The sequence below is a fragment of the Heloderma suspectum genome, chromosome 1 (genome assembly GCF_057233095.1).
Source record: "Heloderma suspectum isolate Gila_16-S chromosome 1, 16-S_ref, whole genome shotgun sequence".
Taxonomy (NCBI): Eukaryota; Metazoa; Chordata; class Lepidosauria; order Squamata; family Helodermatidae; genus Heloderma; species Heloderma suspectum.
Window position 1 is genome coordinate 412,521,026 of NC_139458.1, and position 27,983 is coordinate 412,549,008.

Here is a 27,983-nt window from a genome sequence, read left to right on the forward strand (position 1 = left end):
TCAGTGGGGCTGTGATTCCATTCTGGGTTTCATTCAGAACCAGCCAGAACTCTGGCTGTGCTGAGCCCAATAGGATAGTTCCTTTGGAGTTCTGGCTGGTTCTGACTGAAACCCAGAATGTATCTACAGCCCCACCAAAATTGGATCCACTGGCCTCTACTTCATATGAACTCAAGGAATTGTGGTTTATTCTAACTAAAGTTAAAACAAGCCAGAGTCAAACCATGGTTCAGATCAGAGTAGGCAACGTATCACCTGTGGGCACCAATGCAGCCTTGGACACCTTCCTTGTTGCTCGCCAAGGTGCCAAACCCCTCTCACTTTTTATATTATAAGAAAGTTTCTTATTGACAGCTGGGATTGCTTCAAAGCAAAGTGGGGGCTTACTAGTTTCTCCCATCTTCTTTTTTCATGAATGTTGCTGGGCCACATCTGGGGCTCAGAGACACTTAGGGATGGCAGAGAATCCCCCCCCCCGGAATCCATGGCGGAATGGCCTCCCGCCCCCCCCCACAGAATCCCCCCGGGACGGCACTTACCTAGGGTGGATGTGGCAGATGTGGCGGTGGTTGCGGCAGCAGCGGCTCCAGCGGCTGGTCTCCTGGCCGGCCATGGCTGGGCTGCTGCCGCCGCCATTGCCATCCCTGCAGCCGTGATAGGCTACGTAAGAATTTACGTAGCCTATCACGGCTAACCCCCCCCCCAAAAAAAACCCAACGTATGCACATGGTGGCGGCTACGGCGGCTGCCATTTGCGTTCCCTATTTTTCACCGTTTTACCTTACGTAAATATTTGGGGGGGGGTTGGGGGGGGTGTTAGCCGTGATAGGCTACATAAATTCTTACATAGCCTATCATGGCTGCCTGGCTGGACACAAATGGCGGCCGCTATGGCGGCCGCAGCAGCCCATCTGTGTCCGGAAATCTGGCTGCGGACGGCCCTGGCCTGCTGCTCCACGGCCTGGCCGCGGAGCGGAGCCAGCCGTCGAGGATTCGGGGGGGGAGAGGACCAGATCGCCTCCCCCCCATTGAGGATTCCAGGGGGAGGGACAGAGCGCCTCCCCCCCATGCCCCCCCCCCACCGCAAAAGATTCTGCGAAAAGGTGAGTTTCGTACATCCCTAGGAAATTAAGATGGAAGGTGGCTGCAGGCCAGTGTTTTCATCTGCAGCGCAACAATTTTGTGATGGTGCCCAGGACAGTTTCTCAAATTGCCAAATGTGCCCACAGATCCGAAAAGGTTGCCTACAGATGATCAACTGAAGCAAGCCTTAGTATCACTTGTTATCTGTGTCATTCAGTTTCTTCAGCAACGATAAATGTACAAACATCCAAGCAGATCCCTCATATAGACAGCCGCATATGAACCAGTGTAATTTGTGAATATGTGGCCACATGAATGAGCAGTTCCATGGGCACATAACTGCATAGTCAATCATATTTTGTGATCTTCCAAATCCAATGCCTTGCACACCCATTTCATTTTCAGCCATTCACAAATGTGTTATCTGAATCTCCTTTGCAACAGACAGACCCTTGAACATCTGAAGAGCTGAAGTTTTTGTGTCTGTCGCTGAGCTAGTCATGTATTATTCATTTATGTAAAACCACATGTGGACATCAGACGTGGCAAATGTCCCACATCTGAAAAAAGTAATATGAGCAACAGCCATCACTTAAGGAGCATAGACTAGGGATGGGTGAATCTGTGAGTTTCGCTCTTTCCTGCATTCGGTTTTGTTTGTTCTCTCCCAAATGCAAAGAGCATTACAAATTTTGCTTGTTGTTGTTGTTGTTGTTCAGTCGTTCAGTCGTGTCCGACTCTTCGTGACCCCATGGACCATAGCACGCCAGGCCTTCCTGTCCTGCGCTCTCTCCCGGAGTGTGCTCAAGTTCATATTCATTGCATCGGTGATGCTATCTAGCCATCTCATCCTCTGCCGTCCCCTTCTCCTTTTGCCTTCAGTCTTTCCCAGCATCAGGGTCTTTTCCAGAGAGTTTTCTCTTCGCATTAGGTGGCCAAAATATTTGAGCTTCAGCTTCAGTATCTGTCCTTCCAATGAGCACTCAGGGTTGATTTCCTTTAGGATTGATTGATTGGACCTCCTTGCAGTCCAGGGGACTCGTAACAGTCTTCTCCAGCACCACAGTTCGAAAGCGTCAATTCTTCGGCGCTCAGCCTTCCTTATAGTCCAGCTCTCACAGCCATACATTACTACTGGGAAAACCATAGCTTTGATTCGACGGACCTTTGTCGGCAAGGTGATGTCTCTGCTTCTTACTATGCTGTCTAGGTTGGCCATAGCTTTCCTTCCAAGGAGCAAGCGTCTTTTAATTTCATGGCTACAGTCACCGTCTGCAGTGATCTTGGAGCCCAAGAAAGTAAAATCTGTCACTGCTTCCATTTCTTCCCCTTCTATATGCCAGGAAGTGATGGGGCCAGATGCCATGATCTTCGTTTTTTTCATGTTGAGTTTCAAACCAGCTTTTGCACTCTCCTCTTTCACCCTCAACAAGAGGCTCTTGAGATCCTCTTCGCTTTCTGCCATTAGGGTGGTATTGTCTGCATATCGGAGGTTGTTGATAATTCTCCCAGCAATCTTAATTCCGACCTCTGATTCATCCAACCCGGCATTTCTCATGATGTACTCTGCATATAAGTTAAATAAGCAGGGTGACAATATGCAGCCTTGTCGTACTCCTTTCCCGATTTTGAACCAATCGGTTGTTCCATGTCTGGTTCTTACTGTTGCTTCTTGACCCTCGTACAGGTTTCTCAGGAGACAGGTAAGGTGGTCTGGTACTCCCATCACTTTAAGAATTTGCTACAGTTTGTTGTGATCCACACAATCAAAGGCTTTAGCATAGTCAATGAAGCAGAAATAGACCTTTTTCTGGAATTCTCTTGCTTTCTCCATGATCCAGCGAATGTTGGCAATTTGATCTCTAGTTCCTCTGCCTCTTCGAAACCCAGCTTGTACTAGTTCTCAGTTCGCATACTGCTGAAGCCTAGCTTGTACGATTTTGAGCATCACCTTGCTGGCATGTGAAATGATCACAATTGTGCGGTAGTTTGAGCACTCTTTGGCGTTGCCCTTCTTTGGAACTGGAATGTAAACTGACCTTTTCCAGTCTTGCAGCCATTGTTGAGTGTTCCAAATTTGCTGGCATATTGAATGCAGCACTTTAACAGCATCATCTTTTAGGATTTTAAATAGCTCAGCTGGAATACTGTCTTCTCCGCTAGCTTTGTTGTTACTAATGCTTCCTAAGGCCCACTTGACTTCACTTTCTAGGATGTCCGGCTCAAGTTCAGTGACCGCACTATCATGGCTATCAGGGACATTCAGATCTTTCCTGTATAGTTCTTCTGTGTATTCTTTCCACCTCTTCTTAATCTCATCTGCTTCTGTTAGGTCCCTGCCTTCTTTGTCCTTTATCAATACAGTCTTTGCACAAAACGTTCACTTGAGATCTCCGATTTTCTTGAAGAGTTCTCTAGTCTTTCCCATTCTGTTGTTTTCCTTGATTTCTTTGCATTGTTCATTTAAGAAGACCTTCTTGTCTCTCCTTGCTATTCTCTGGAACTCTGCATTCAGTTGGATATATCTTCCCCTTTCTCCCTTGCTTTTCGCTTCCCTTCTTTCCTCAGCTACTTGTAAAGCCTCCTCAGACAGCCACTTGGCTTTCTTGCATTTCTTTTTCTTTGGGATGGATTTCGTTGCTGCCTCCTAAACAATGTTACGGACCTCCGTCCATAGTTCCTCAGGCACTCTGTCTATCAGGTCTAATCCCTGAAATCTATTCCTCACCTCCACTGTGTATTCATAAGGGATATGATTTAGGTCATACCTGAGCGGTTTAGTGGTTTTCCCTACGTTCTTCAATTTAAGCAGAAATTTTGCAAGAAGCAGCTCATGATCTGAGCCACAGTCAGCTCCAAGTCTTGTTTTTACTGACCGTATAGAGCTTCTCCATCTTTGGCTGCAAAGGACATAATCAATCTGATTTCGATATTGACCATCTGGTAATGTCCATGTGTAGAGTCATCTCCTGTGCTGTTGGAAAAGAGTGTTTGCTATGATCAGCGTGTTCTCTTGGCAAAACTCTATTAGCCTTTGTCCTGCTTCATTTTGTACACCAAGGCCATGATTGCCTGTTATCCCAGTGATTTCTTGACTTCCTACTTTAACATTCCAATCCCCTATGATGAAGAGGACATCTTTTTTTGGTGTTAGTTCTAGAAGGTGACAAATTTTGCTAAATTCTTATTAAAAAAAAACAGAAATGAAATTCTCACCCATCTGCACCAGCCAAACTCAATAGATATAGCTACTCCCAGCATGAGATATACCTACATGCCAATTAGCTGTTAAACATGAGGAGCCTGTCAGAAAAAAAGAGGTGGCAAAACTAATTCAACAACACGAACTTGGCTGAATACACAGGGACTCAAACCCAGACTGTTAACAGCAAAGCACTCAAAGCTCTGGATGGACGATTCTGTCCATTTTGGTTTCTCCCACATTTGATTTTTTTTAGTCTCAACTTCAAGTTCTTTTTATGCTGAATATGGAGAACTTTGTGAATTTTGATAAACTCTTATCAAAACCAAACTGAAACTAAATTCTCAGCACCCCTAGCATAAACAGAAATATGAGAAAGCCTTTTGTCTGCACAGTGATGACCTCAAAAGTTATCTGAGAACCTTCCATGATCATTGGATTAGGCTTAATACTTGTTTGTACTAAACTAAGACTTAGCCATTCTGTGCTTGGGGATGCAAGGAAGACTTTTGCATCTGATTTCTCCCAACCTCGATTTTTCTTACCCCCCATCCCTGCCCTGAAGTTATATCTTGGGATTGCAGCTCCAAAGATGAGTTGACCTTGTTTACCTCCATTTCAGGGACACAAAAGTTTGAGGAAATCTCTACCTACAACAAAGCTGTGATGACCCCAAACAAGCAGTGGCCTCCAGAAGCGACGGGCCAGGCTCCCCTGCATGAGAAGCTGAGCGTGCCATCTTTCACATTGCCCCAGGTTGCCCCTGGCAGCAGCACCCCCAGCGCAAGCAGCATCAGCAGCTGTTCCACCGTAAGAAAGGCCTTTGCGTCACTGAAGGTTGACCTTGCTGTTCCCCCACGTGCCTGGGTTGCTGTGAGAATTGCATTTGTGCATCGGAGCATGTGTTATTTCTTATTTGTCATAACTACCAACCAGAGCTACAGTACGAGTATTTTTAAAGGAGCAGTTAATTCCAGAAGATTATGCGTATTGGTCTGTCACAGCTCAAGCCAACAACAAATGCCAGTGATCACTGGCATTCGCTTGGCGAGAACCTACTTCATTCAATACATGAAGTGGGCAGTGATAGGGTTGGGCAGGGATGGCCACCTTCCTGAACTTGGAATACACATCCTCCCTGGTCCAGCTGCTCAGGGGAATAGATCCATCCCTCTATTTTACTTATTTTATTTATTATATCCTGCCTTTCCACCAAAAATGGAGCACAAAACAGGCCTGTAGTCAGGCTGTCAGCACCCCTCTCCAGCAGGAGAGAGCCCCAATCCCAAGATCCAAGAGGCTGAGATGGAAGGGCACCAGCAAGTTGAAAAGCAAAATCAGGAGAGAGTTGTGCAGCTTCTAATTTTTGCAGGTGCTCCTCCAGGCAATTAAAATGATCAAGGGGCTGGAGCATCTCCCCTATGAGGGAAGGTTACAACAGCTGGGCTTATTTAGCTTTGAAAAAAGGAGGCTGAGGAGAGACACGATAGAAGTGTACAAAATTATGCATGGTGTAGAGAATGTGGATAGGGAGACATTTTTCTCCCTCACTCATAATACTAGAACCCGGGGTCATCCCATGAACCTGATTGGTGGGAGATTCAGGATGGATAAAAGGAAGGGCTTCTTCACACAACACACAGTTAAACATGGAATTTGCTACCACAAGATGTAGTGATGGCTGCCAATTTGGATGGCTTTAAAAGGGGGTTGGACAAATTCCTGGAGGGGAAGGCTATCAATGGCTACTTGTCCGGATGGCTATATGCTACCTCCAGCATCAGAGGCGATATGCCAGTTGCTGAGGAACATGGGCAGGAGGGTATTGTTGCACGCATATCCTGCGTGTGGGTTTTCTGTGGGCAGCTGGTTGTCCACTGTGTGAATAGAATGCTGGACTTAGATGAGCCCTTGGTCTGATCCAGCAGGGTTCTTCTCATGTTCTTACATTCCTATATGTGAGGTCATCCCAGCAGCTTCTGTGATGACACAGCGTCTTCCGGAGCAATCTTTAACAGCACAAAGAAAGGGCACCTTCTGGGTTAAAAGCAGTGCACGACTTTCTCACACCACTGCTTTTGACCAAGACGGCTCTGATCTCTGAGCAAAGGTTGAGGGAGGGGCAGAAACGAGAAGCAGCATACAATTTTCTCAGCTCCTGGCACCTCTCTGGCACCAGATTCTGGGTGTGAAATAAAGTATGGCTTCTTACTCCCAGGAAATGAGAAGGTAAGCAGCACTGCTCCTCTCACTTCCCATTTGGCACATGGAAGGGTGATGAGTGCCAAGAATAAGCAGCAGCAGGGGACTGGATGTGCTCTGTGTGCTCCCAGTTTGCTATCCCTGATGTATCATATATGCACAAGTGAGACCTGCAATAAAATGTTGCAGGGTGGAGTTCTCCTATTCAGGGTTCCACCCAGTGAGCCGTGCCCTCTTCCTGGATACTCCATGCCATTCTCCCCACTCGGGATGTATGGACTGTGTAAAATCCATTCCGTCTGTGTTTTGCAGATTGTCAGGTGCCTTTTGCTCCGTTGACCACCCTTCCATGGAATCGGATTTTTGTTGTTGGTTCTGAATGTGCGAAAATGCAAGTGCGAAAATGCTCAAATTCCCCCCAAGTGAGCATTTTCATGCTTTAGCCTATGGGAGAAATGTGCGTTCAGGGCGGTTTTTTAAAATGTATTTTTCTATGAAGAAATTTGTGCAGAATTCGGGCAAGTTAGAATCTGCCCAACAGGGGAGAAGCCAGTCTGCTGTGGAATCCGTGGGTCAGATTCATGACAATCTGAACTCATTTTGTTCCATGGCAGATTTCTCTGACATCCCTATTCCCCACCCCATTTTTCTGTCTCCCCCACCCCACCTCGGGTGCACAAAAAGGGGATATCAGCGGTTTATGGCCACTGACCATGCTCAGTCCTAATTGGACATTTGTGGGGAGGTTGCCCTCCTGGAGATTTTTTTCTGAATTTATTTTTTGTACTTCTGTAAACCTTAGGGTTCCCTCCAACCATGCTGATACCTCCCTCTTATTTTTTAGAGGCCCCATTTTGGCTGCAGTCCTGTCGGCATTCACCAGCTGAGTTTTGCTGTTAGAAGGACCAACGGGACCGGTTTGGGAAGGGGTGGGGAGGGGAGGGAATGTACTTTACAATGTGAGATTATGAAATAAGGCAACACATCCTGAAAGCACATATAGGATACATCAGTCAATCATTTCTTGATTGCTGATGACTGAATTTTATTAACCTCAGTTGAGTTGTTTATGTATTCTATCTCTGCTTTCAGGATGTACTCCTATATCTTTTCATCCTGCCTTATAAAACAGAATTCATCATCACCATAACTGCAGAGGCCATGTGTATATATAATACCCCATGCCTGATCCTAGTTGTTTGATGTTTTAGGGTGCAATCCTATGCATGTTTAGACCGAAAAAAGTCCTATGTTCCCAGCATGCCCCAGTTAGCATGGATCTGTAGGACTTCTTTTCTGTCTAAACGTGCATAGGATTGCATCCTTAATTTGTTATTTTAGGTACTGGACTTTATTTTACCATTTGTGAGTTGTGTCAAGCATGTTTTAATAAATGAATAAATGTTCACCATCTACTGAATATACAGTAGACTCCCGTTTATGAAATACTCTCCAGGAAACTTTGGGCGTTTTCAAACATACAGCTTAGACCAAATGAGATGATACATTAAGGTTGCAATCTGATTTACACTTATGTGTGAGTAAGTCCCATTGAATGATGCCACGTGAAAAGAAAAAAAGAAATAGGCCTTCTTTGTTCTTTTCTTAAGAAGACATTGTGGTTTAGTGCTCTTGCTAATTTAATAATATATGTATACATGCATCTATAAATGCAGTGCATGTCAGAAACATCAGAGGGGAGGAAAAGAACTATACAGTCCACAGTCCGCTTTTTTAAATATTGTATTTTCTTTAATATGGGGCTGCTCTTTCTAGATTGTATTCATTTGGTGTCTCTCCACTGATGGAAGCCTCTCTGGTCCTGCAGAGGCTTCCATCAATGTTACAGGGCTGGAGGCAATTTTTGATGCATACTTCTTCCCCTGCAACCTCCATCCCACTCAAAATATGCTATGGAACAGCATTCCCCAACCTGGTGCCCTCCAGATATTTTGGACTTGAACTCCCATCAGCCCCAGCCAGCATAAAATGGGCAGGAATCCTGTGAGTCTTATTCCAAAATATCTTGAGAGCACCAGAGTGGGGAAGGCTGCTCTTGAAGGTTGGGGCACCCTTTGGAACTGTGTTTAAGGCGGTCGCCGGTGCTAGCTTTGCAGAGGGGAGAGGTATTGCTGAAAACTGCTTCCCTCCCCCATTCCATCAACGGAAGCCTCCACTGGATCAAAGAGTCTTCTGCCAGCACAGGGACTCCAATTGGGTATTACATAGACTCCATCCCATTTTCATCCTGATAAACAAGTTGTATAAGTGCTTGTATTGTTTTTAAAACCTGCAAAGCCTGTTTGTGCAGAAGTAACGGTGGGATAAAAGAAAGATGTGTATACACTATGGGAAGTGAAGCCTTTTTCAAAGGCCTTCCAACTCTGTTAGAAATGTATTGTCTATCCCCAGCATAAAACTGATTTCCATAAACAAATCAGAGGTTGAAAGGACTAGAGGGTTGATATCCAAAAATAACTGATTTTGTGAACAAGTCCTTTGCAAGCTACCTCTCAGACCCTTCATTTAAATTTGACTTTGCCATAAATGTCATAAGCAATAACTGAAGTGGCTACTTCATATCCAAACGTTAGGGCAGTGTCCACAAGTAATAATCAATAGGCAGGTAACCATCATCACTTCTTAGGATTAGGCAGATTGGGGAGTAATTTTTGGCTGCCAATGGATCAGCCATGGCTTTGTGAATTAAACAGTGCAAACCTAGGGATATCTCAAGCATTCATTCAAAGGTGCTCACAAGTACAGTGCAATGCTTGAGAGCAGGTTTGGGCTGAATACAGCCCTGCTTGTAGCCTGCTATGAGCAAGGCTGTGTTCACCCCGATCCAGTAAACTGCCTCCCCTTTCTGCTGCCCAAAGGCAAATAAGCCTACCTCTGGACAGGTAAAAGAGAAGGCAGAGGTAGGTGTTCCCAGCGTCCCAGTAGAGCTTCTCTTCTTGGCAACCAAGGACAGGGAACTGTAAACCACGCAGGGAGTTTTGGCTATTGAGGAGCATAGGAATGTAATAAAATAAATCAATAATAATTCAAGTCCCAGCATCCTCAGCAGGAAAATGATGCTGCATATGCCACTACCACCAAAGAGAAGGCCCAGGAGAAGGGGATTGGAGACAGCTTCGGGCTCCTCAAGGGCTTTAGAACATGCATAAAGCCTTCAGGGGTTTGCACGTATGTGCATGGAACGTGTGGAAAACTTCAACCCCTTCCAAGCCAAACACAGGCATGGCTCATGCCACCCTAGAGCAAACATGCAGCTGCTGCTTTCGATAGGCTAGCCTTGCAAATGCACCCACAAAAGTTACTAGCCCATCTGCCCACACATACCTATGTTCAACATGTGTGATCAAAAAGAGAACAAAGAATCTCTTTAGGTGAAGCTTCCCTGCCAGCTACTTGGACAAATTCCATACTCACCACAGGTGCCTAGGTGAGCGGCTATCTGCAAGCCTTTGATAGGCTGTTTTGTCTTTTCGTTCTGCAGCCAAGTAGCCCAGGAGACTATTACACATCCTTAGATGAAGATCTGAAGATCGAGGTGATTGAGAAACTTTTTGCCATGGACACAGATGCCAAGAATCAGTGCAACTCCCAGGTAAGAGAAGCCATGATGCAAATCCAACATCATGAGTTCGTAGGCAAGAAGAACACACACTTTCTCTTCTTCATATTTATGCTTAGAGCCAGCCTTGCCCACCAAGACTGTGAGAAAACACAGTGCAGGGGCCCACGCATCAAGACCTGACAGATGCAATGGAAACATGCGCCACTTTGAAAAAAACAAAATTATCTCGATAGTTGTAGCTTTTAATTTTTTAATTTATATTACATTCGTTAGGAACAGTTCCAGACTCTTTGTCCACCTAGCCTGTAGTACTGCCTCCTCTGACATGCAGCTGTTCTCCAGGGTTGCAGGCAGGTGGACCTTCACATCAGTTGCTACCTCACCCTTTTAACAGGAGTTGCCAGGGCTTGAACCTGGGACTTCAGCATGCAAGGCATGTGCTCAGCCACTAAGAGATATGCTCAGCCACTAAGAGGTGTGCTCAGCCACTAAGAGGTGGCCCTTCTCCATCACTTAGGGAGCTGCCTTATATCAGGTTAGATTATTTGTCCATTGTGGCCAGTATTGTCTGCTCTGATTGGCAGTATCCCTCCAAGGCCTCAAGCAGAGAGGGCCTTTCTCTGTTTTCTCATGATCATTTTTTTTAAATGTGGGGGAGCCTTCAAAAGTGATGTTTCTCACCTGTGTCCTATAGCTGTTCCTTCTGTTCTACCAACTCAGCATTCCATTATCTCAGCTTAGGGATGTATAAAAATTTCATTCCTGTTCACAAATCACACAAACTTGTCCTGTCCGCGAATGCGAGCCAGGCTTGCAAGTTCCTGAACTTGTGTTCGCATTCGAAAGTGTACCCTTCTGAAAATGTGCATTTGTGCACTCATGGAAGTGCACACTTTTGCAAATCTGCATATGTGCAAATCCCCCCAAAATTTGCATGTTCACACTTTAGTCTGGGGGGAACTGCACATTTTTGGTTGGGAAAAATGCATATTTTTACAATTGGGAAAAATTGTGCACTTTTAAAAATGCACATTTCTTGAAAAATGTACATTTTCCCCCAATTGGGGGAAGAAGAAAAAAAAGATGCTCGTGTTCAAGAACGTAAACAAAGTGAAATGTGCTTCAAGTAGGTATTCAGAAAATCCGCTATGAACTCGAACATTGCATGTTCACCCATCCCTACCTCAGCTCCACTGAGGAACGTTGCATGCATAGACCAAAGCCATGGTGGTGTGAAGAAGCTTAGAAAAAAGGCAAGTGATAGGAGACATAACACAGGTGCACAAAATTGTGCATGATGTGGAGAAAATGGAGAAGGAGACATTTTTCTTCCTCTCATAATACTAGAACCCAAGGACCATGAAGCTGATTGGTGGGAGATTCAGGACAGATAAAAGGAAGTATTTCTTTACACAATGTATAGTTACTATGGAATTCACTACCACAGGATGTAGTGATGGCCACCAATTTGGATGGCTTTAAAAGGGGTTAGACAAATTCCTGGAGGATAAGGCTATCAATGGCTACTAGTCCTGATGGCTGTATGCTACCTCCAGTACCAGAGGCAGTATGTCTATGCACACCAGGTGGTGGGGATCATGGGCAGGAGGGTGCTATTGCACTCATGTCCTATTTGTGGGCTCCCCGTGGGCATTTGGTTGGCCACAGTGTGAACAGAATGCTGGACTAGATGGATCGTTGGTCTGATCCACCATGGCTCTTCTTATGTTCTTGCATTCTTACGTTATCTGAAGATACCTGAGGTCATTGCTCAGCAATAGCCACACATGACCTTTTAGTGCTTCCAAATAGACCAGGGGTGGGCAACTTGCAGCCCTCCGGATGTTTTGGCCTACAGCTCCCGTCACTCCTAGCCAGCATAGCCACTGGTGAGGGCTGATGGAAGTTGTAGGCCAGTACATCCAGAGGGCCACATGCTGCCCAACCCTGAAATAATAAACCAAAAGTAGTAAGACAGTTTTTAAGGCCGTTGCCTATTCGTGAGCCTGCCTGCCTGCCTACACTTCTCCCTCTCCTTCTCAAAAGGGCTACAGTTCTGCCGGTCATGATCAAAAGATCAAAAGTATATTCCAGATTCTACACCAGCCTTCCCCAACGTGGCACCCTCCAGATGTGTTGGACTATAGCTGCCATCATCCCAGGCAACATGGCCAAATGGGCCTGCTGGCTGGGTGTGATGGGAATTGTAGTCCAAAACATCTTAAGGCTACTGTGTTGGGATGGTTGTTGCAAACAGTTGGGACACCCGGCCTTAGGGTACGATCCTATACCCATTGGCCAGGGAATAAGCCCCACTGAATTCAGTGAGACTTACTCCTGAGTAGAAATGCATAGGTTTGGTTAGATATTTTTCTGGGACACTAGAGGAGAGGCGGTCTCTCATTTCAGGAGAATTTATCCTTTATGATTCTAATTGGAGGTGTGTTTCTCCCACCCCCACCACCCCACTCCCACCTTGTTCTGTTTTGATAGACTGACTTCAATGAGCTGGACCTTGAAACCTTGGCTCCTTATATTCCCATGGATGGAGAAGATTTCCAGCTCAGTCCCATCTGCCAAGAGGAGCGCCCTCTCTCTGAAAGCGCCCAACTCACCCAGCAGAGCCTGAGCAACATGAGTAACCTCTTCCAGCCTCTTGCTCCTCCCTCGCAGAACCAGTTCCGCCCAGAGAAATACTGCCAGCCGCTGTCTGACAAAAACATGAACACAGGCCAGGGGACTCTGCCACCGGCGTTCTTCAGCCGGGGGAGCCAGTCGGCCTCCTTGCTGCCTTACTACGCGCAAGCCAGCACTCCACTGTCTTCGATGGGTGGGAGACCAAACACCCAGTGGCCACCTGATCCACCATTACAGTATGTCCCTGCCAAGTGGAGAGTTGTCAGCAATAAGTGTCCTGGATCCTTAGCTAGCTCTCCACTGCATTTGCCGAATGTGAACTTATATAAGAAGAGGTAAATCAGAGCAAAAAGCATGAATAGTTGTAGCTGCTTTGGACTGCTTCACACATTATTGTGAGGGCATGGCACCGTTTTCACTTATGGGAGCTGCCTACACATGCAAGCAGTGACGTGTGACTGACGTGTGAGCCAATAACTTGCAGGTCTCAGCCGTAGTGACTCCCATAATGAGTGAGACTCCACATTGTTTCTTGGCCATCACAGTTGCTGCTGCGCATATTGGGTCTTAAGGTAGGGTGGACAGAAGGTGGCTCAGGATCTACTGGGAGAACTCTGGGAGATTGGCAGTAGATCAGCAAGGGTTTCTGTCTCCCAGTGCTTTAACAATACCCATGACAACATGATATTTTCCACCTAAATTAGGCTGCTGAAATGAAGAAAGCTTAGGGTCACCAAGGGTAGTATCCTATCATGCTTGTGCGCTCATGGGAGTGAACGCTTGTGTAATGGGGCTTTCACGCTTTTGAAAACAACCCAAAATGAACGGAAATGCTCTGATCTGGAAATCAGCATTTCTGGCGTTATTTTTAGAAGCAGGAAAGCTCCATCATTCCTATGAGCCCAATGGAACCAGTGGAAGCAGAACAGCCCTGTTGGATACTGTACCTGGAATGGACTTTTGTGTGTGGAAGGGTTAGGAGCTCAGTTCAGTTCTGGTACTGAAAACAAGTTCCTGGACTCAGAGTGTGCTCAGAGGCATGCTGTTCTTTATTTTTAAATGCATGTCTTTTGCACCTGACTCTGGTTGGTAGATCTCCGGGTTCTAGTAAAAAACAATGTAAATCCGAAAAACCTGAAATCTGCCCACCGCTGACTTACATGACTAAGCAACTACAAGAAGGGGTAAGAAACAGACAAAAGTAATATGTGAATTGTCTCAAAATCCCCAAAACTTCTGCTCATAGTCCTTGAGTAATCTGTATTTTCCTACTTAGCTAAAAAGGGCACAAGTTACTTGGACAACTCTTTGGTCTTTTCTGACAGCAGTGACTAACATGCCCTTGCTTCCAGTTGGTCTTCAACAGTGGTCTTGAAAGTGTGTCATAATTGTCCTTCCTAAATGGAGCGCAAAAAAGTATGTCTTTTTAGGGTAATAATAAAGGCACGTGTTTAGATAAGGCAAAGCCATGGCTAAGCTTTTCATTTGCATACTGAAGACAAGTGGTTGGATCAGAAAGGAAGAATGGTAACCACAATATATTTTAAGGCAGCAAAAGTAGAAACCTGACACGGAGAAATGTATTGTCCAATAAAAATGGAAGTTACCAGCAGAACGGTTTTAACAAAGTGTCAGGAAGAGGCCAGGATTGCATTTGTGTATCCTTACAGAGGTTCTCGTAATTAAAAACCATGAGATTACAGTATGACTGTGGATATTTTTTTAACGTTGTAGGCGTATCTTAAGAGTGTGTTTCATGGATATGCTTATACTGTGCATTTTCTAATAACCAGGGCTGAACAAAGGTCTACCCCCAGCTTTGTCGGACTTTTCCTTTCAAGCAAGGGGGAGGGGGGAGAAATTCAAGGACATCAGTACAGTGAGGCAGTTGTTTTACTTTTGGGTAGGCACAGGTATTTAGTAAATGTACAGTAATTTGAGGTCATCCGATGGCTTTCCATCAATTTCCCCCCTCTATTTTAAAATTTCCTTTAAGGTAAGAGCCATTCCAAGTAGCTAGGAAGCCCCACTGCTGCCTCGCATGTTCAAAATGGGACTGGAATGTCCCTGGAAATGATGCTACATGATGACACAGTGCTATTTCGAGGGGTATTGTACAGGGAAGAAGATGGCTAACCCTGTGGGGCAGAAAAATAGAAAAAGTAGATTAAAAGGCATCAGACAATTTCATATTACTATAAACGTACTACGTACCCACAAACACCCCTGGAATCAGCCTCTCCCAAATGTCTGCTCCCCATCCCAGATTTTGGGAATGGTTTCACCCCCACCCTGCTTCCCGAACCCTCCTAGATTCAAGGGGAGTGTTTGGATCAGCACTACTAATAACTGGAGTCCACTGAGGCTCCTTTCCATGTCTTCTTCCTACACTGGTGCAGTAAAGTTTGATAGGGCAGAACCATATGGGTGAGGCCAGTCACATGAATCCTTCCCACCCAATTGCTGTCCGGCCAGCAACAATCATGTGATAATCATGTGGAAAGGATCCACATGATTGGTCTCATCCACAGAGTTCTTGCCTTTAAAACTTTGTCACAGTAATGTGGGGTGATGCTTTTAAAAAAGCAGCTCCTGTGCTACCTTTTAGTTTTACATCATAAATTAACCCCAAGGGGAAATCAGAACGCTTCTGTTAACATTGTCCTTCTGATATCAATGGGCCAATGTCAGTAATGGCTGGCTGCGGAATGCTGGAAACTGTAGGACTTTTTTCCATCTAAATATTTATAGGATTGCACCCTTAATGTTTCTCATTATCAGTCTTTACAGTTCACTCGTGCCTAAAGTATTGTTTCTCCTTCTGCCAGGGGATTTTATAGAACCAGGAAAAATATTCCGGTTTTTAGGAATGGTGTAGATTGTTAATAAAGACTTCATATATTATCCATTGTTTGTCCTAAGTAACAGAGGTTTTGTACAGCCAATGAGTTGTCTTCCAGTAAGGATATTATAGGAGTTGTGTCCAGACTTAGCCATGCTTAGAGTAAACCCATTGAAATCAGTGGGACAAGCTAGTCATGACCAACTTAATTCCCATTGAGTTCTGTGGGGTCTACTCCAGGAATGTTTGAACCTCTTCTAGTCCAAGGGCTAAATTCCATTTGGAAGACGCTCTCGGGGGCCACAATCCAGTGGTAGGTGGGGGCCAAGGGCAAGTGGGTGTGGCCAAAGGCAAAGGGGGCAGGGCCCAGTTACCAGCATATTGTAGCTTAAAGCTCATCCTGCCAGTAAGTAAGCCTTATGGGAGCCATTTCAACTAGTGCTGTGCTGAAAATTCCTCCCACATTTTTTCCAACCATTCTCATTCCATTTGATAGAAGAGAAATTGCTTTCAAAAAGAAATTCAAGGGAGGAGAAATTTCAGAGAAATTCTCATGGGTTTGGTTTGGGGTTCTTGTGCTTGCCTTACTTATGAGGTGGCTGAGGAGTGTGCATGACTGCCCTGTCTGCCATTGTACTGTCACCTCTCTGACAGCCTGTAGCCTCCTCAGCTTCCCACACTTCAGTTAAAGCCATCATGAGGAAGACATCATGAGGCAATTCCTTCCTTGGGGCTTTTTCACTTGAGGGAGTGCAGGTGGCCTGGGAGGCTGTGGAGCCATGGAAAGATGTGTAACAGAGAGAGAAAACACATACAGCACCCTTGGCCACCTCACAGTGATTAGGTAAGCTCAAAAACCAAAAGAAATGCAGAATTCTGCCTCAGAAAAGTGGAAGCCTCAACATAGTTGATGCTATTGCCACTTGCTGGAGCAGTGCAATAAACCAAAAACCCTTAAGAAAAAGAAAGAACCTGTGTTACAACCCCTGCCAGTAGTGAGCCCTATCTGTGAGAAACTGTTGGAGAATTTCTCCTCCCCTAGGAGAAATTTGGTGAAATTGTCCCCCCAATTTCTTTGCCCATAAATTGGTTGGAGAATTTTGCGAGGCCATTTGTGCACAGCTCTAATTTCAACCTTTCAGAATCGGGGAAAAAACTGCAGAAAAGCCGGGAAGCCACCCAACAATTGCTGGTCAGGGAAAGGGGGTAGGGCATGGCGCATCACCATCTCGGGAACCCCAGAGGGCCAGACTGGGGACCCCATCACTGGTCTACCCTAAGGATGGCTAAACCCAGATCCAACCTGAGATCTTTTGGGCAATGATACAGCAACAGCAAATATTAGGAACCACAGATCTCTGCAGGTCAGCATCTCTCATTACTCTGGTTCAAAATTAATCTTGGTCTGATGAAAGATCCTCCTGCAGCAATACTTTGTTTTGTTAAAAACAACAACACCCTACTTAAATCATAAAGAATGGTCTTGTTTTGATAGGTCACTGGAGAGCTTTGGACAGCGGGGCATAGATATAAACCCTGCACGAATTGCTCTCGCCAACAGTTTGAAGCTGAAACGGCAACTGGACTACGAAGACCAAACGTTTCAACACCTGAATGGGGTAATCTCTCCCTAGCAACAACTACTGTTTGCCTTTTACGATTTTCGTTTCATTTCTAGGCCATCTAATTGCCAGAGCTCTCTGGACAGTTCACAACATGGCAAAACACAGTATAAAACTTTTAACAAACAAATATTTAAAACAGTTTGAAACAGTTAAAAACAATTAACAATAAAACTACCAAGACCTGTTAAAAACGAACGTTAAAAAGGCCCATCATATGCCATCAAATGTCTGGTAGTAAAGGAAAGTCTTAACCTGGCACCAAAAATATAACAATATTGGCACCAGGTGAACCTCACTAGGGAGAGCATTCCACAGTCGAGGGGCCACCACCGAGAAGGTTTTCTCCCTTGTTGTTTTAGAAGAAGGTAAAATATTCATCCAGGTCCAACCTTGCAACAATTGTATGACTACATATCCTAATTTGAATTAGGGATGTACGGACTGTGTAAAATCTGCTCCGTCTGTGTTTCTCGGAGTGTCAGGCACCTTTTGTTCCGTCATCTGCCCACAGACGGATGCGAATATTTTTTTTCGTCATGTGGAAAAATATGGAAATAATTACAGAAATAATAAGTATTTACGTAATTATTTACATAATTTATCTCAGTACATAACATTTAATGTATTGTCCCCCATTCCATTCAACGGTTCCTCAGCAGAAACTTACATATTTTTCTACTGATTTATATGTGTAAATTTCAGGAAAGTAAAAAAATCATCCGAAAGTCCACAGACTCCGCACGGCCTGAGGGAGGCACTCGGCAGTAGATTCCACAGGTTGGATTCTTAGAAATCCAAGCTCATTTTAATCCATCCCAAATTTCTCCAGCATCCCTAATTTGAATATTTGCGAACCTCTCCTCCTCCCTCCACTTCTGCATGACTCTGTACATGCAGACACTGTCAGGGGGATCCCCCCCCCCCCGGTCTTTGTAACATCTTGCCTGATGAAGAGTTCTGGACATCCCAAAAGCTCTACGATTTTTGCGATCTTTTGGTTGGCCTATTAAAAGTATTACACTAACATGGATTTCGGAGTTCATTTCATGCATAGCTCATCCCTTATTTTTCCCCACTTATCTACAGACACCAGGAGACATGACTGGCATTAATCCAACACACTTAATGTGGAAAAGGATGAAAATTCTCAGAGGTGAAAATTGTGCCTTGCTTACAGAGAAGAAGTCACTCAGCACAAGTGTCCTTAATGGTAAGACTAAAAAAAATAGTAATGATATTTATATATGGCCAAGGGGAACACGAACGGTCTGGTACATCACTGTTGGGTGTTTGCTGATAAACATGCAAAAGATATGCAACAGATTCACACATATACACTGCCGTATTCTTTCATTTTTGCCACATCTTATGCTCGCTGCCCGTGCCAACCTCAAGCTACTTCAGAATGAAAAAAGGGCCTGCCAGGATCAGACCAATGGCCCATCTTATCCACCATCCTATTTTCCACAGTGGCTGACCAGATGCTTCTGGGAAGTCCACAAGCAGGGCATGAGGACAATAGCCCTTTCCCACTCTTGTCCTGCAGCAGCTCTCATAATGTGTACACCCAACGGGGTCATCCAACAAAGCTAAATGGTGGGAGTTTCAGGGCACACATAAAGATCCCTTAATGCAAATTAGTAACCTTCTCCTGTATTTTCTGTGATCACACTATGGGCATGCAAAGAAGCTGAATGGTGGAGAGAATCAGGACAGACAAAAGCAGGTACTTCACACAGTGCATAGTTAAGCCATAGGATTCACTGCCTCAAGATGTGGTGAAGGCCACCAACTTAGGGGATTATACAACGTCATGGAGGAGAAGGCCATCAGTGGCCACTAGTCACGATAAGGCCATCTCTGGGATCAGAGGAAACATGCCCTTGAATATCAGTCCATAGTCAGATGTTTAAACGTTAGAGCCAGTTTACGCAGCCATCTTCATCCCTCACAGACTGGCGTTACACGAGAACTCAGGGCAATACCCAGAGGAGGGTGCTGCCACCCTCTTGTCCTGCTTCTGGCCTTGTCATGGGCATCTGGTTGTCCACTGTGGGAAACAGGATATTGGACTAGATGGGCCTTTGGCCTGATCCAGCAGGGCTGTTTTTATATTCACCAACTGGGGCTTATTCACACAGGCTCGTCCATCACCTGATGACTTACAGCATCAAGTGGTGAGTTACAGGCATGAACGAGCAATCATCACAGCTCCTTGGATAGAACTATCATATGGCCTCAGGCACAATATTTTCAGCATCATAAGTGCAGCAGCGCAGCCATTAATCGCACAGTAACATGTGTCAGCCAGCCCTTGATGACTTTTGGCCAAATGTGTGAACCGTCCCCAGCCAAGAGTATTATATTTGATATAGCATTAGATGTATGAAAACTGTTCGTGGTGGTTAATATCTGACGTACTGATACATACAGGTCATCACTTGATGCCACAGTCTATGAGGGATAAACATGCATGTGTAAATTGGCTCTTCCTTTTAAAGTATTTTACATCTCAGCATCTGGCTACAAACTGTTACCCACAAATAAGCCAACTGCACAGCAGCTGCCTGAAATCACTTATGACTGGGGCTGCCCCAAGTCATCAAGAGTAACTCATCTTTCTTAAAGTTGCAGCCTTAGAAAATCATGCCAAAAAAGCCCCGGGGAAAAATATATTTCCAGGCAAAATGTGTGCATCACAACAATAATGAGAACATAAGAAGATCAGACCAAAGTCCATCGAGTCCAGCATGCTGCTTCCCAAAGTGGACAGTCAGGCCTTCTATTTTAAAGCCTTCTTTTGCTTTTTATTTGTAGATGAGTTTCTTTGTAACCCACCAAGAGGCTCAGGCCAACCAATGAATATGGTGTTGCAGCAGCATCCACCGGCCTCCTCTGGGAACTCTGCCAGTAACCCAAAAGCTGCGTTCTCCCCTCACTTTTACAACCCCCCTTACCAGGACTTCAGTGTACCGCAAGCTCATAGGATGTCAGGTAAGCACTATCTCAGACTAGAAAACTAGCTTGGTGGGATTACTGTCCAAAAGGGGTGGGGAGACAAGGCTACTTTAAATCACTCCCTTGGGTGGCTGGGGCCAGTGGCTCACCACAAGACACTGGCCATGCCACCTGCACCCTCCACCAACACTGTGGTCCTAACCTGGATCAGCCCTTTATTTAGCAAAGAAAAAAGAAGTATGCACAGCGGTAACATTCCTAGCAGTTCGAAAGCAAGAAATTGCAAGTAGATAAATAGGTGCCGCTTCGGCGGGAAAGGTAACAGCGTTCCGTGCACCTCGGTGTTCAGTCATGCCGGCCACATGACCACAGAAGCATCTTTGGACAGTGCTGGCTCTCCAGCTTAGAAATGGAGATGAGCACCACACCCTAGAGTCGGACACAACTGGTTGGGGACACCTTTACCTTTACACCTTTAACATTCCTTTATTTGCATCAGCTACAAGCCTTTGCATTTAGAATATGATGTGCAAGGTATAAAACAATACCATGCAAAGACCAAGTATGTGATTAACATCTTGTCTAGGGACCAAAACAGACATCATTTTCAATTTGTGTCTAGCAGCTATGTCTTTTCCCCCATTTTAACTCTAGAGAAGGTGCAGGGCTCCAGTGTGAATGAGGACCCAAGCGTGGCATGTAGTGGGGCTTTCAAGATCTGGATCAGGCCCCCTGCACCTCTTCTAGAGAAAAAATGAAAAGAAGACATAGCTGCTAGACACACAAGTAATGTCTGTTTTGGCCCCTAGTTTCGCCCTCAGTCACAGTGCCCAGACTGTGGAACTCCCTCCTAGACGAGATGCTCTCCTGCTCCTTCCCCTAACGACCTGCCATTATCTAGCAAAAGCCATCCCTGTTCAATGTGCCTTCGATATTAATTCCCCCTCCCGCGTTCAGTTATGGTTTTGATGAGGCTGGATGGCTCTGTTGCCAGTTCTGTTCCTGTTTTTTTGTCCTGCTCAAGATTTTATTTTGTTATTGTCAAATGTTTGCATTTTTCTCATCGGATTGATTATTTTTTAAAGTGGCATGCATATGTTTTGTTGTTGTGTGCTGCTTTGTTTATCAAGATTAAACATTCATATTGATAACAAGGATAATTGATCAGCTTCTACATCTTCTTGTTCCAGGCATGACGAGTCGTCTGCTTGGCTCAACCTTTGAACCTTATTTGTTGCCAGAATTGACCCGATATGACTGTGAAGTTAACGTGCCAGTTCTGGGCAGCTCAACGCTTCTGCAGGGAAGCGACTTGCTTCAAGCTCTCGACCAGGCAACTTGAGCAAAGTCTGCAGTGTTCTCTCGCCTCTACTGTTCAAGCCAGCTGCAGTTTTTAAATCTATTTTTGCAAGTAGACAATTTCTAATACTGATTACACTTTTGCAAGATTTTACTTATCTATTGAACTTGTCCACATTACCAAATAGTGGCCTTTCTGTGAAGTTACTCACTTTCTTATTCGTATTAAAAGAAATATGCATCTACTGTATTTTTCCCTTCTATTTCGATGAAATGTTCCTTAGAGAATTTATATGATTCCCCTTCACTGTGTGTAATTTATATGTTCTGAAACTTCCTCAATATTCATGCTAATAATTAAAAAAAACACAAACTGTGGTGCGCACTATGTAATACTTTGGCTCCATTTATTGCAAAGGTTTATTTCTTTTGCCAAAGATCAGTGAAATTCATAAATCTTTTCCTAACCACAGTCAGCACTGCCATGTTCAGATATAATATGCTTACTGCCAGTCCCTAGCTTTTCTCTGTATGTTCTAGGATGAAAAGCACTGCAGGTTTTAATATCTTAAAAAGCCAGCGACAAAACTTTCTGAATTCCACCCCACACACACAATGCAACATGCCAAGAGTTAACTGCAGTGTTGGCTGGTCCCTGTGCAAGTTGCAGATTATGCCTTTCTTCTTACAGCTGGCTCACAAACCTAAGACTTGTGTCTGTGTCTTTGTTTGAGGCAGGGCCAGCCCGACTGCACAAGTGATCCAAGCAGTAGGTTAGGATGGCAATATTTTTTTAGAATGGACAATGAGAGCTATGGGAGATCTGAGGATTTTGCTCCAGCATTTTCTGTGACATTGCAAGTGACCTTCGGGTGCACGTCTCAGATCAGGCAGTGTTGCTGCCTGGCCTAACCAATGTCTCCTGATTTAAAAATTGGTGGATTGTTATTCTTGCGCACGGAAGAGCCAAAGCTATTAGATAAATAACTGCCAGGAGTTTTAGCAATGTCAAGGTGCCTTCACCCCCCAGACTTTACCCAACTCCTAGGATAAGCTCGATGTTCTCTTGATTTAACAGGTGGGATAGTTGCTGCCATCTCAGATTTAGAGCAGGTCCTGCAACAAATCCAAGATGGCTGAACTCCAGTGTTCCATCTCAGAAGGTCAGTGTCACCCTCCTCAGAACCTTTCTCGGTAAGGCAGGAATTTGAGAATGAATCAGAATGAATTACTGCACAATTAGAGATAAGCAGAGGGAATTCAGCATATCTGTGTGTTTTAATTCTCCGTTGTTGTTTGTTGTTGTTGTTTGTTGTTGTTTTTGTTGTTACACAGAGCATAACTGATTCTTTGATACTTTTCTCTGGGTTAAATGTTTATCATATATTGGTACTTTGTTATACCTGTTAAGACATAGATGCAGAACCATGAACCCTTCTTAGGAATTGTTTTACTGCAGTCTGGTAGTTTTCTTACGTTGTTGCTGATGCTGCAGGATTTGTCCAAAGGTTATTGCTAACACTGCTGATTGCCAGTTCAGTTGGATTTTTTTCCCTCCAGCTAGTTAGCCACATCCTCTGCATTACTGAATTTTGCTGAGTAATAAACTTAAATATATTTGCTTGCCTACTTCTTACACTGGGGGAAATCAAACCTTATAGATCTCTGGAGCAGTTGAGCGGGAAGGTGTTGGGTTTTTTAGCTTACCTTTAATTGTTGATAGCCTTTCAAGTGCAAATAATCTTTCAGTAGGTCATCAAAAGGGTAATCTGAACTTTCAGAAATACTATTTAAAAAAAAAATGTTGGTGCTCAGGAATTTATTTAAATGGAAGGAGTCGATTTCATTCCATGCAATCCTGCTTGCCTTTGCTGGGCAAACAGGCACACTCGTATATTCAATCCAGCAATAATATAAGCTCAAGGAACTGTGGGGTGCAGATTTTAAAATATTTATTAAAGCCTTAAGAGTTTCAGTGTGAGAGGCAAGGGTGGGAGGGCCAAGAAGGGGCAAGTTCAGGGCAACAGAAAACATGATGATCTCAGGCTTTATGCTAAAATTGTATCTACCCAGATGATTACCTGGTGCAAATCAGCACAGGTTTATAAAAGCTAGTGGGTCCCTTAGAAACCACAGTCACTTCCATTTTATACTTAAGCTATTCACAGCCAGCCATCCCAAACCCCCAGCCAGCATGACCAGTGGGCGTTGCAGTCCAACCCATCAAGGTGAGGAAGGCTGCTCACAGCTAATCCGCCCCATCAGCCCCATTTATTTCCATGGTACTTGAGGACAACTAGTTTTCTTGGGGTCGCTTCAGGCCTGCAAATGTTTATGTGGCCCCATCCATCCATAGTGACATGTGAAGGTGCCACAAGACTCTTTGTCCATTGCAGCAAGAACAGCAACATTCTTGATTCTAGATTGGGAATCTTGATGTTTATAAAGCTATGCCAGAGAGCTCAGTATGTTCCACAAAATACGTATTGAGCTCCTGCACACACATCCCTTTGCAAACATGGACTGTCTCCAGCACTGAAGCGAACAGGAAGATTCTGAGATGTAGAGAAACTCTGTATATGCACTGGAGCAGCAGTACTCACAAGGGATGGGATGCTCATGGCAGTGGCTTGGCTCCAAGTGCCAATTTTGACATAATGCTCAGGATCCAGCCAAAACAAAGCACTTTAAAATTCAAAATGATTTCAATGAGAGAGTGTTAAGGTGGTGCTTAAGCCTCTCACATTGAAAATGAATGGGAATTTAAAGTGCTTAACTCTCAGTGGATTGTGCCTGATTCTTAGAGGGTGTGGGGTTTCCTCCAGGACAGACTGGGCCTGCTCGCATGACACAGCCTGCTCATCGGGGATTATTTCACCTATGATGAGCTGTAGTGCAAACCAGGCATGTATGGGTGACATTTTCAATATGGGACCCCAAGTGGGGACCCAGCCACAGAGGGATATGCACAGGTTAAATAATCCTCACATAACCCTGCAACAAAACCAAGGGCCCAGCGCACACCACAGCTTGTCATGGGATGAACGATGAGCCCGGCGTGTTGCACAAACCAAGTCAGTATCCATGGAAGCCATTACTTAAGGAAAGCTAGGCTGCTTAGGGAGCTTTCCCGCAAAGCCCACAACACTTTTTTTTCTTGCATTTTGACTTAATATTTTTCATGATGGAGAGGAAAAACCAGGAGGCGGAATCAGAATTGGCATCCCTTTCAGACCCAACCCTCCATGTTCAGGTGAAGCATCTCCCCAGTATCCAAAACTTTGCACTCAGAAAATGCTCCCTGTACCTGAATTTCATCACCTCCCAGCAGCCCACAAGCACTGTTACCAATTGGACAGCTCTTCCCAAGGAAGGGGTCTGGTGCAAGACCTCCTCCCAAGTGGTTCTCCAGGGTTCATTCCCTGTGATCTGCTCCACCACTTGGGAGCCCAGCATCAAGAGGGAAGCCCTCCCCAAAACCCCTACTCCCAAATGGATAAGTCTTTTAAGTTGCAGCCCTATTGCAGGAGGACGAGATGGTAGGGCACTCAGCCAGGGCTTGTGCTGACGAAGGATGCGATCCTATGGCCACTTCCCTGGGAGTAAGCCTCACAGAAATCAGTGGGACTGGCTTCTGAGGAGACACATTTAGGATTGTGCTCTTAAAAGTCTGCTTATGCCATACTATACAAAGTTCAGGTATAGTCCATGGGAGGAACACAGTGTTCATGCTTTCATGATTAGGAACTACTGCACTGATTGAGCACTTCTAAGCTCGCTGTTTTTTAAGCGCTATATAACATCGTTTCAGATGCAGGGGGGTGGGAGGGAAGAATAAATAATTTTCTATGATGAGTACATCTTTAAACAAAATATTAGGGCCTCTGATGTGTTAAGACAGGGATGGGGAACGTATGGCCCTCCAGATATTGGACTACAACTCCCATCATCCCTCACCTCTGGAGCCACAATTGGCTATACTGTCTAGGGCTGATAGGAATTGTAGTCCAACAACATCCACGCATTCCCCACCACTGTGCTAGCTTCTTGTTACCTGGGTGGGGGTGGGAGTGGAGGTGGAGAATAAGAACTCAATCCAGACAGCGTTAAGCACATATCAGTGTAGCAGTCACATATTTGCAAATATGTATCGGGGGGAACGTTCATCAGAGGAGCCACTGTGGGCTGCAGCGTCCTGTCAAGCGGACAGTTGGTGGCAAATCAGAGTTTGCTTCTGGATGACATGTGGATTGGCCCTTCAACATGTTTACTTTTGGCTGGGCCATGGCTAGAACGAATTTGATAAAAGTTATGGCTAAACTTTAGAAAGAAGCATACATTTAAGGCTGCAATCCTACAGACACCGACCTGAGAATAAGTCCCATTGAACTCAACGGGACCTATTTCAGAGTAGACATGCAAAGGATTGCGCTGTAAGAATGGCAGCATCATTGGGCTGCCAATCTCAAGCAATTTGTTCTAAAGTAATCCCATTGATTTACAGTGACAACTCTGGAGTAAGTGGTCTGAAGCCTGCGGCTGCAGCAAAGCAGATCTGATTGTGGTAATGATTTGTGTGCTTGAAGGGTTAATGACACTTAAATATCACTATTTTATTTTTATTCTTTGTACTTTCAGCATTAAGATGTTGTACCCTAACCATTTACTAAAACACACTGGGGAGGGAGGGGGTAAAAAAAAAAATCCATGCTTAAAATATTAACCATTACTATTGTCATAATTATTTCATGTTGAATTTCTTATTGATAATCTTGTAACTGTATGGGAACTTTTAACTTGATAAGGAAATGTATTTTGACACTGATACCTTATTAAAGTATACTGATCCTTAAATGTCTTGTGACTCTTGTTTCTGGCAAAAACAAAAAATGTCACTTAAATGTATAATTGTAAAGCAAAAGTATTTATTAAATTATTTATAGAAAATAAATATTTGCATTGATCTTTAAATGCACATAACAAGAGAAATGGCCCATATTTGAAAGCTAATCTCAAGAAGTCTACACAGAATGGGAGGATAAAAAGAAATATTGATTTATGTAATTAATGATTAATATATCATCATAATTAATAATGATTATCTTGATGATGTATTATTATTAATGATACTTTTTAATGATAACAATGTGTTAGTATTATTGCTTTGAAAAGCACACATCAAGTCTCAAAGCATGTCACATTATCTCAGTAGTCCTTACAACAGCCTTCCTCAGCTTGGTGCCCTCCAGATGTTTTGGACTTCAACTCCCAGCCAGCTTGGCCAATGGTCAGGAATTCTGGGAGTTGTCGTTCAAAACATCTGGAGGACACCAAGATGGGGAAGGCTGCCTTACAAGAATTACCCTGTAAAATGGGGCAATACTATTTGTTGTCCTGTTTCTAATTTATTTATTATTATTTATTTATTATTAAATGTATTAATCGCCCATCTGGCTGGTCACCCAGCCACTCTGGGCGATGTACAACATACAATAAAACAGTTTAAAACAAAAAAAATTCTACCATAAAAACATTTTCTAAAATACCCTAACCCACCCCAAATGCCTGCCTGAACAACCACGTTTTTAATGCACGATGGAAGCCCATTAAAGAGGGGGCATGGCGGAGTTCCCTAGGGAGGGAGTTCCACAGAGTGGGGGCCACCACAGAAAAGGCCCTCTCACTCGTCCCCACCAGTCTAGCTGTCCTGGCTGATGGGACAGAGAGAAGGCCATCCAAGGCTGATCTTGTTAAGCGGCCTGTCTGGTGCTGCTGGAGGCGCTCCTTAAGATAGGCTGGGCCAGAACCATATAGGGTTTTAAGGGTCAAAACCAACACCTTGAATTTGGCCCGGAAAACAACTGGTAACCAGTGCAACTCCTGCAGCACTGGAGTGATGTGATCTCGCCGGTGGCTGCCTTTAATCAGGCGAGCCGCCGCGTTCTGTACCAGCTGCAGTTTCCGAACCGTCTTCAAGGGTAACCCCACGTACAGCGCATTACAGTAGTCTAAACAAGAGGAGACCAGGGCATGTACTACCGATGGGAGCAGATGGTCGGGAAGGAAGGGGCGCAGCCGCCGTATCAGATGGAGTTGATACAGCGCTGTCCGGCTCACAGCTGACACCTGAGCCTCCATGGACAGCTGGGAGTCCAAAATGACCCCCAGGCTGTGGACCTGGTCTTTCAAGGGTAGCCATACCCCATTCAACACCAGGTCAACATCCCCTAGCCTCCTCTTGTCTCCCACCAAAAGTACCTCGGTCTTGTCAGGGTTCAGTTTCAGCTTATTCCTCCCCATCCAGCCACTCACCGTCTCCAGACATTTGGACAGGGATTCTACGGCCAACCTTAGTGAAGATTTGAATGAGAGGTAGAGCTGCGTGTCATCCGCATATTGATGACACTGCACCCCAAACCTCCTGATGATAGCCCCCAGCGGCTTCACATAGATGTTAAATAGCATCGGGGAGAGGATGGAACCCTGTGGCACCCCACAAGTAAGTGGCCACAGGTCCGAAACCTCCTCTCCCAGTGCTACCCTCTGGTACCT

At 44.7% G+C, this 27,983-nt stretch overlaps 1 protein-coding gene across 7 annotated transcripts in view; it reads left to right on the forward strand.

Moving 5' to 3' along the window:
• EPAS1 (endothelial PAS domain protein 1) overlaps positions 1 to 26,285 on the forward strand; it is a 202,220-nt gene extending 175,935 nt beyond the window's left edge. For all 7 annotated transcript variants that reach the window (XM_084828985.1, XM_084828986.1, XM_084828989.1 and 4 more), the window contains 7 exons: positions 4,908 to 5,095; positions 9,990 to 10,100; positions 12,564 to 13,042; positions 17,045 to 17,168; positions 18,261 to 18,384; positions 19,992 to 20,168; positions 21,323 to 26,285. In XM_084828985.1, the coding sequence (XP_084685111.1) occupies positions 4,908 to 5,095; positions 9,990 to 10,100; positions 12,564 to 13,042; positions 17,045 to 17,168; positions 18,261 to 18,384; positions 19,992 to 20,168; positions 21,323 to 21,474 (1,355 nt within the window). In that variant the 3' untranslated portion in view covers positions 21,475 to 26,285. The remainder of the gene's footprint in view (positions 1 to 4,907; positions 5,096 to 9,989; positions 10,101 to 12,563; positions 13,043 to 17,044; positions 17,169 to 18,260; positions 18,385 to 19,991; positions 20,169 to 21,322) is intronic.
• Positions 26,286 to 27,983: the final 1,698 nt, after the last annotated feature.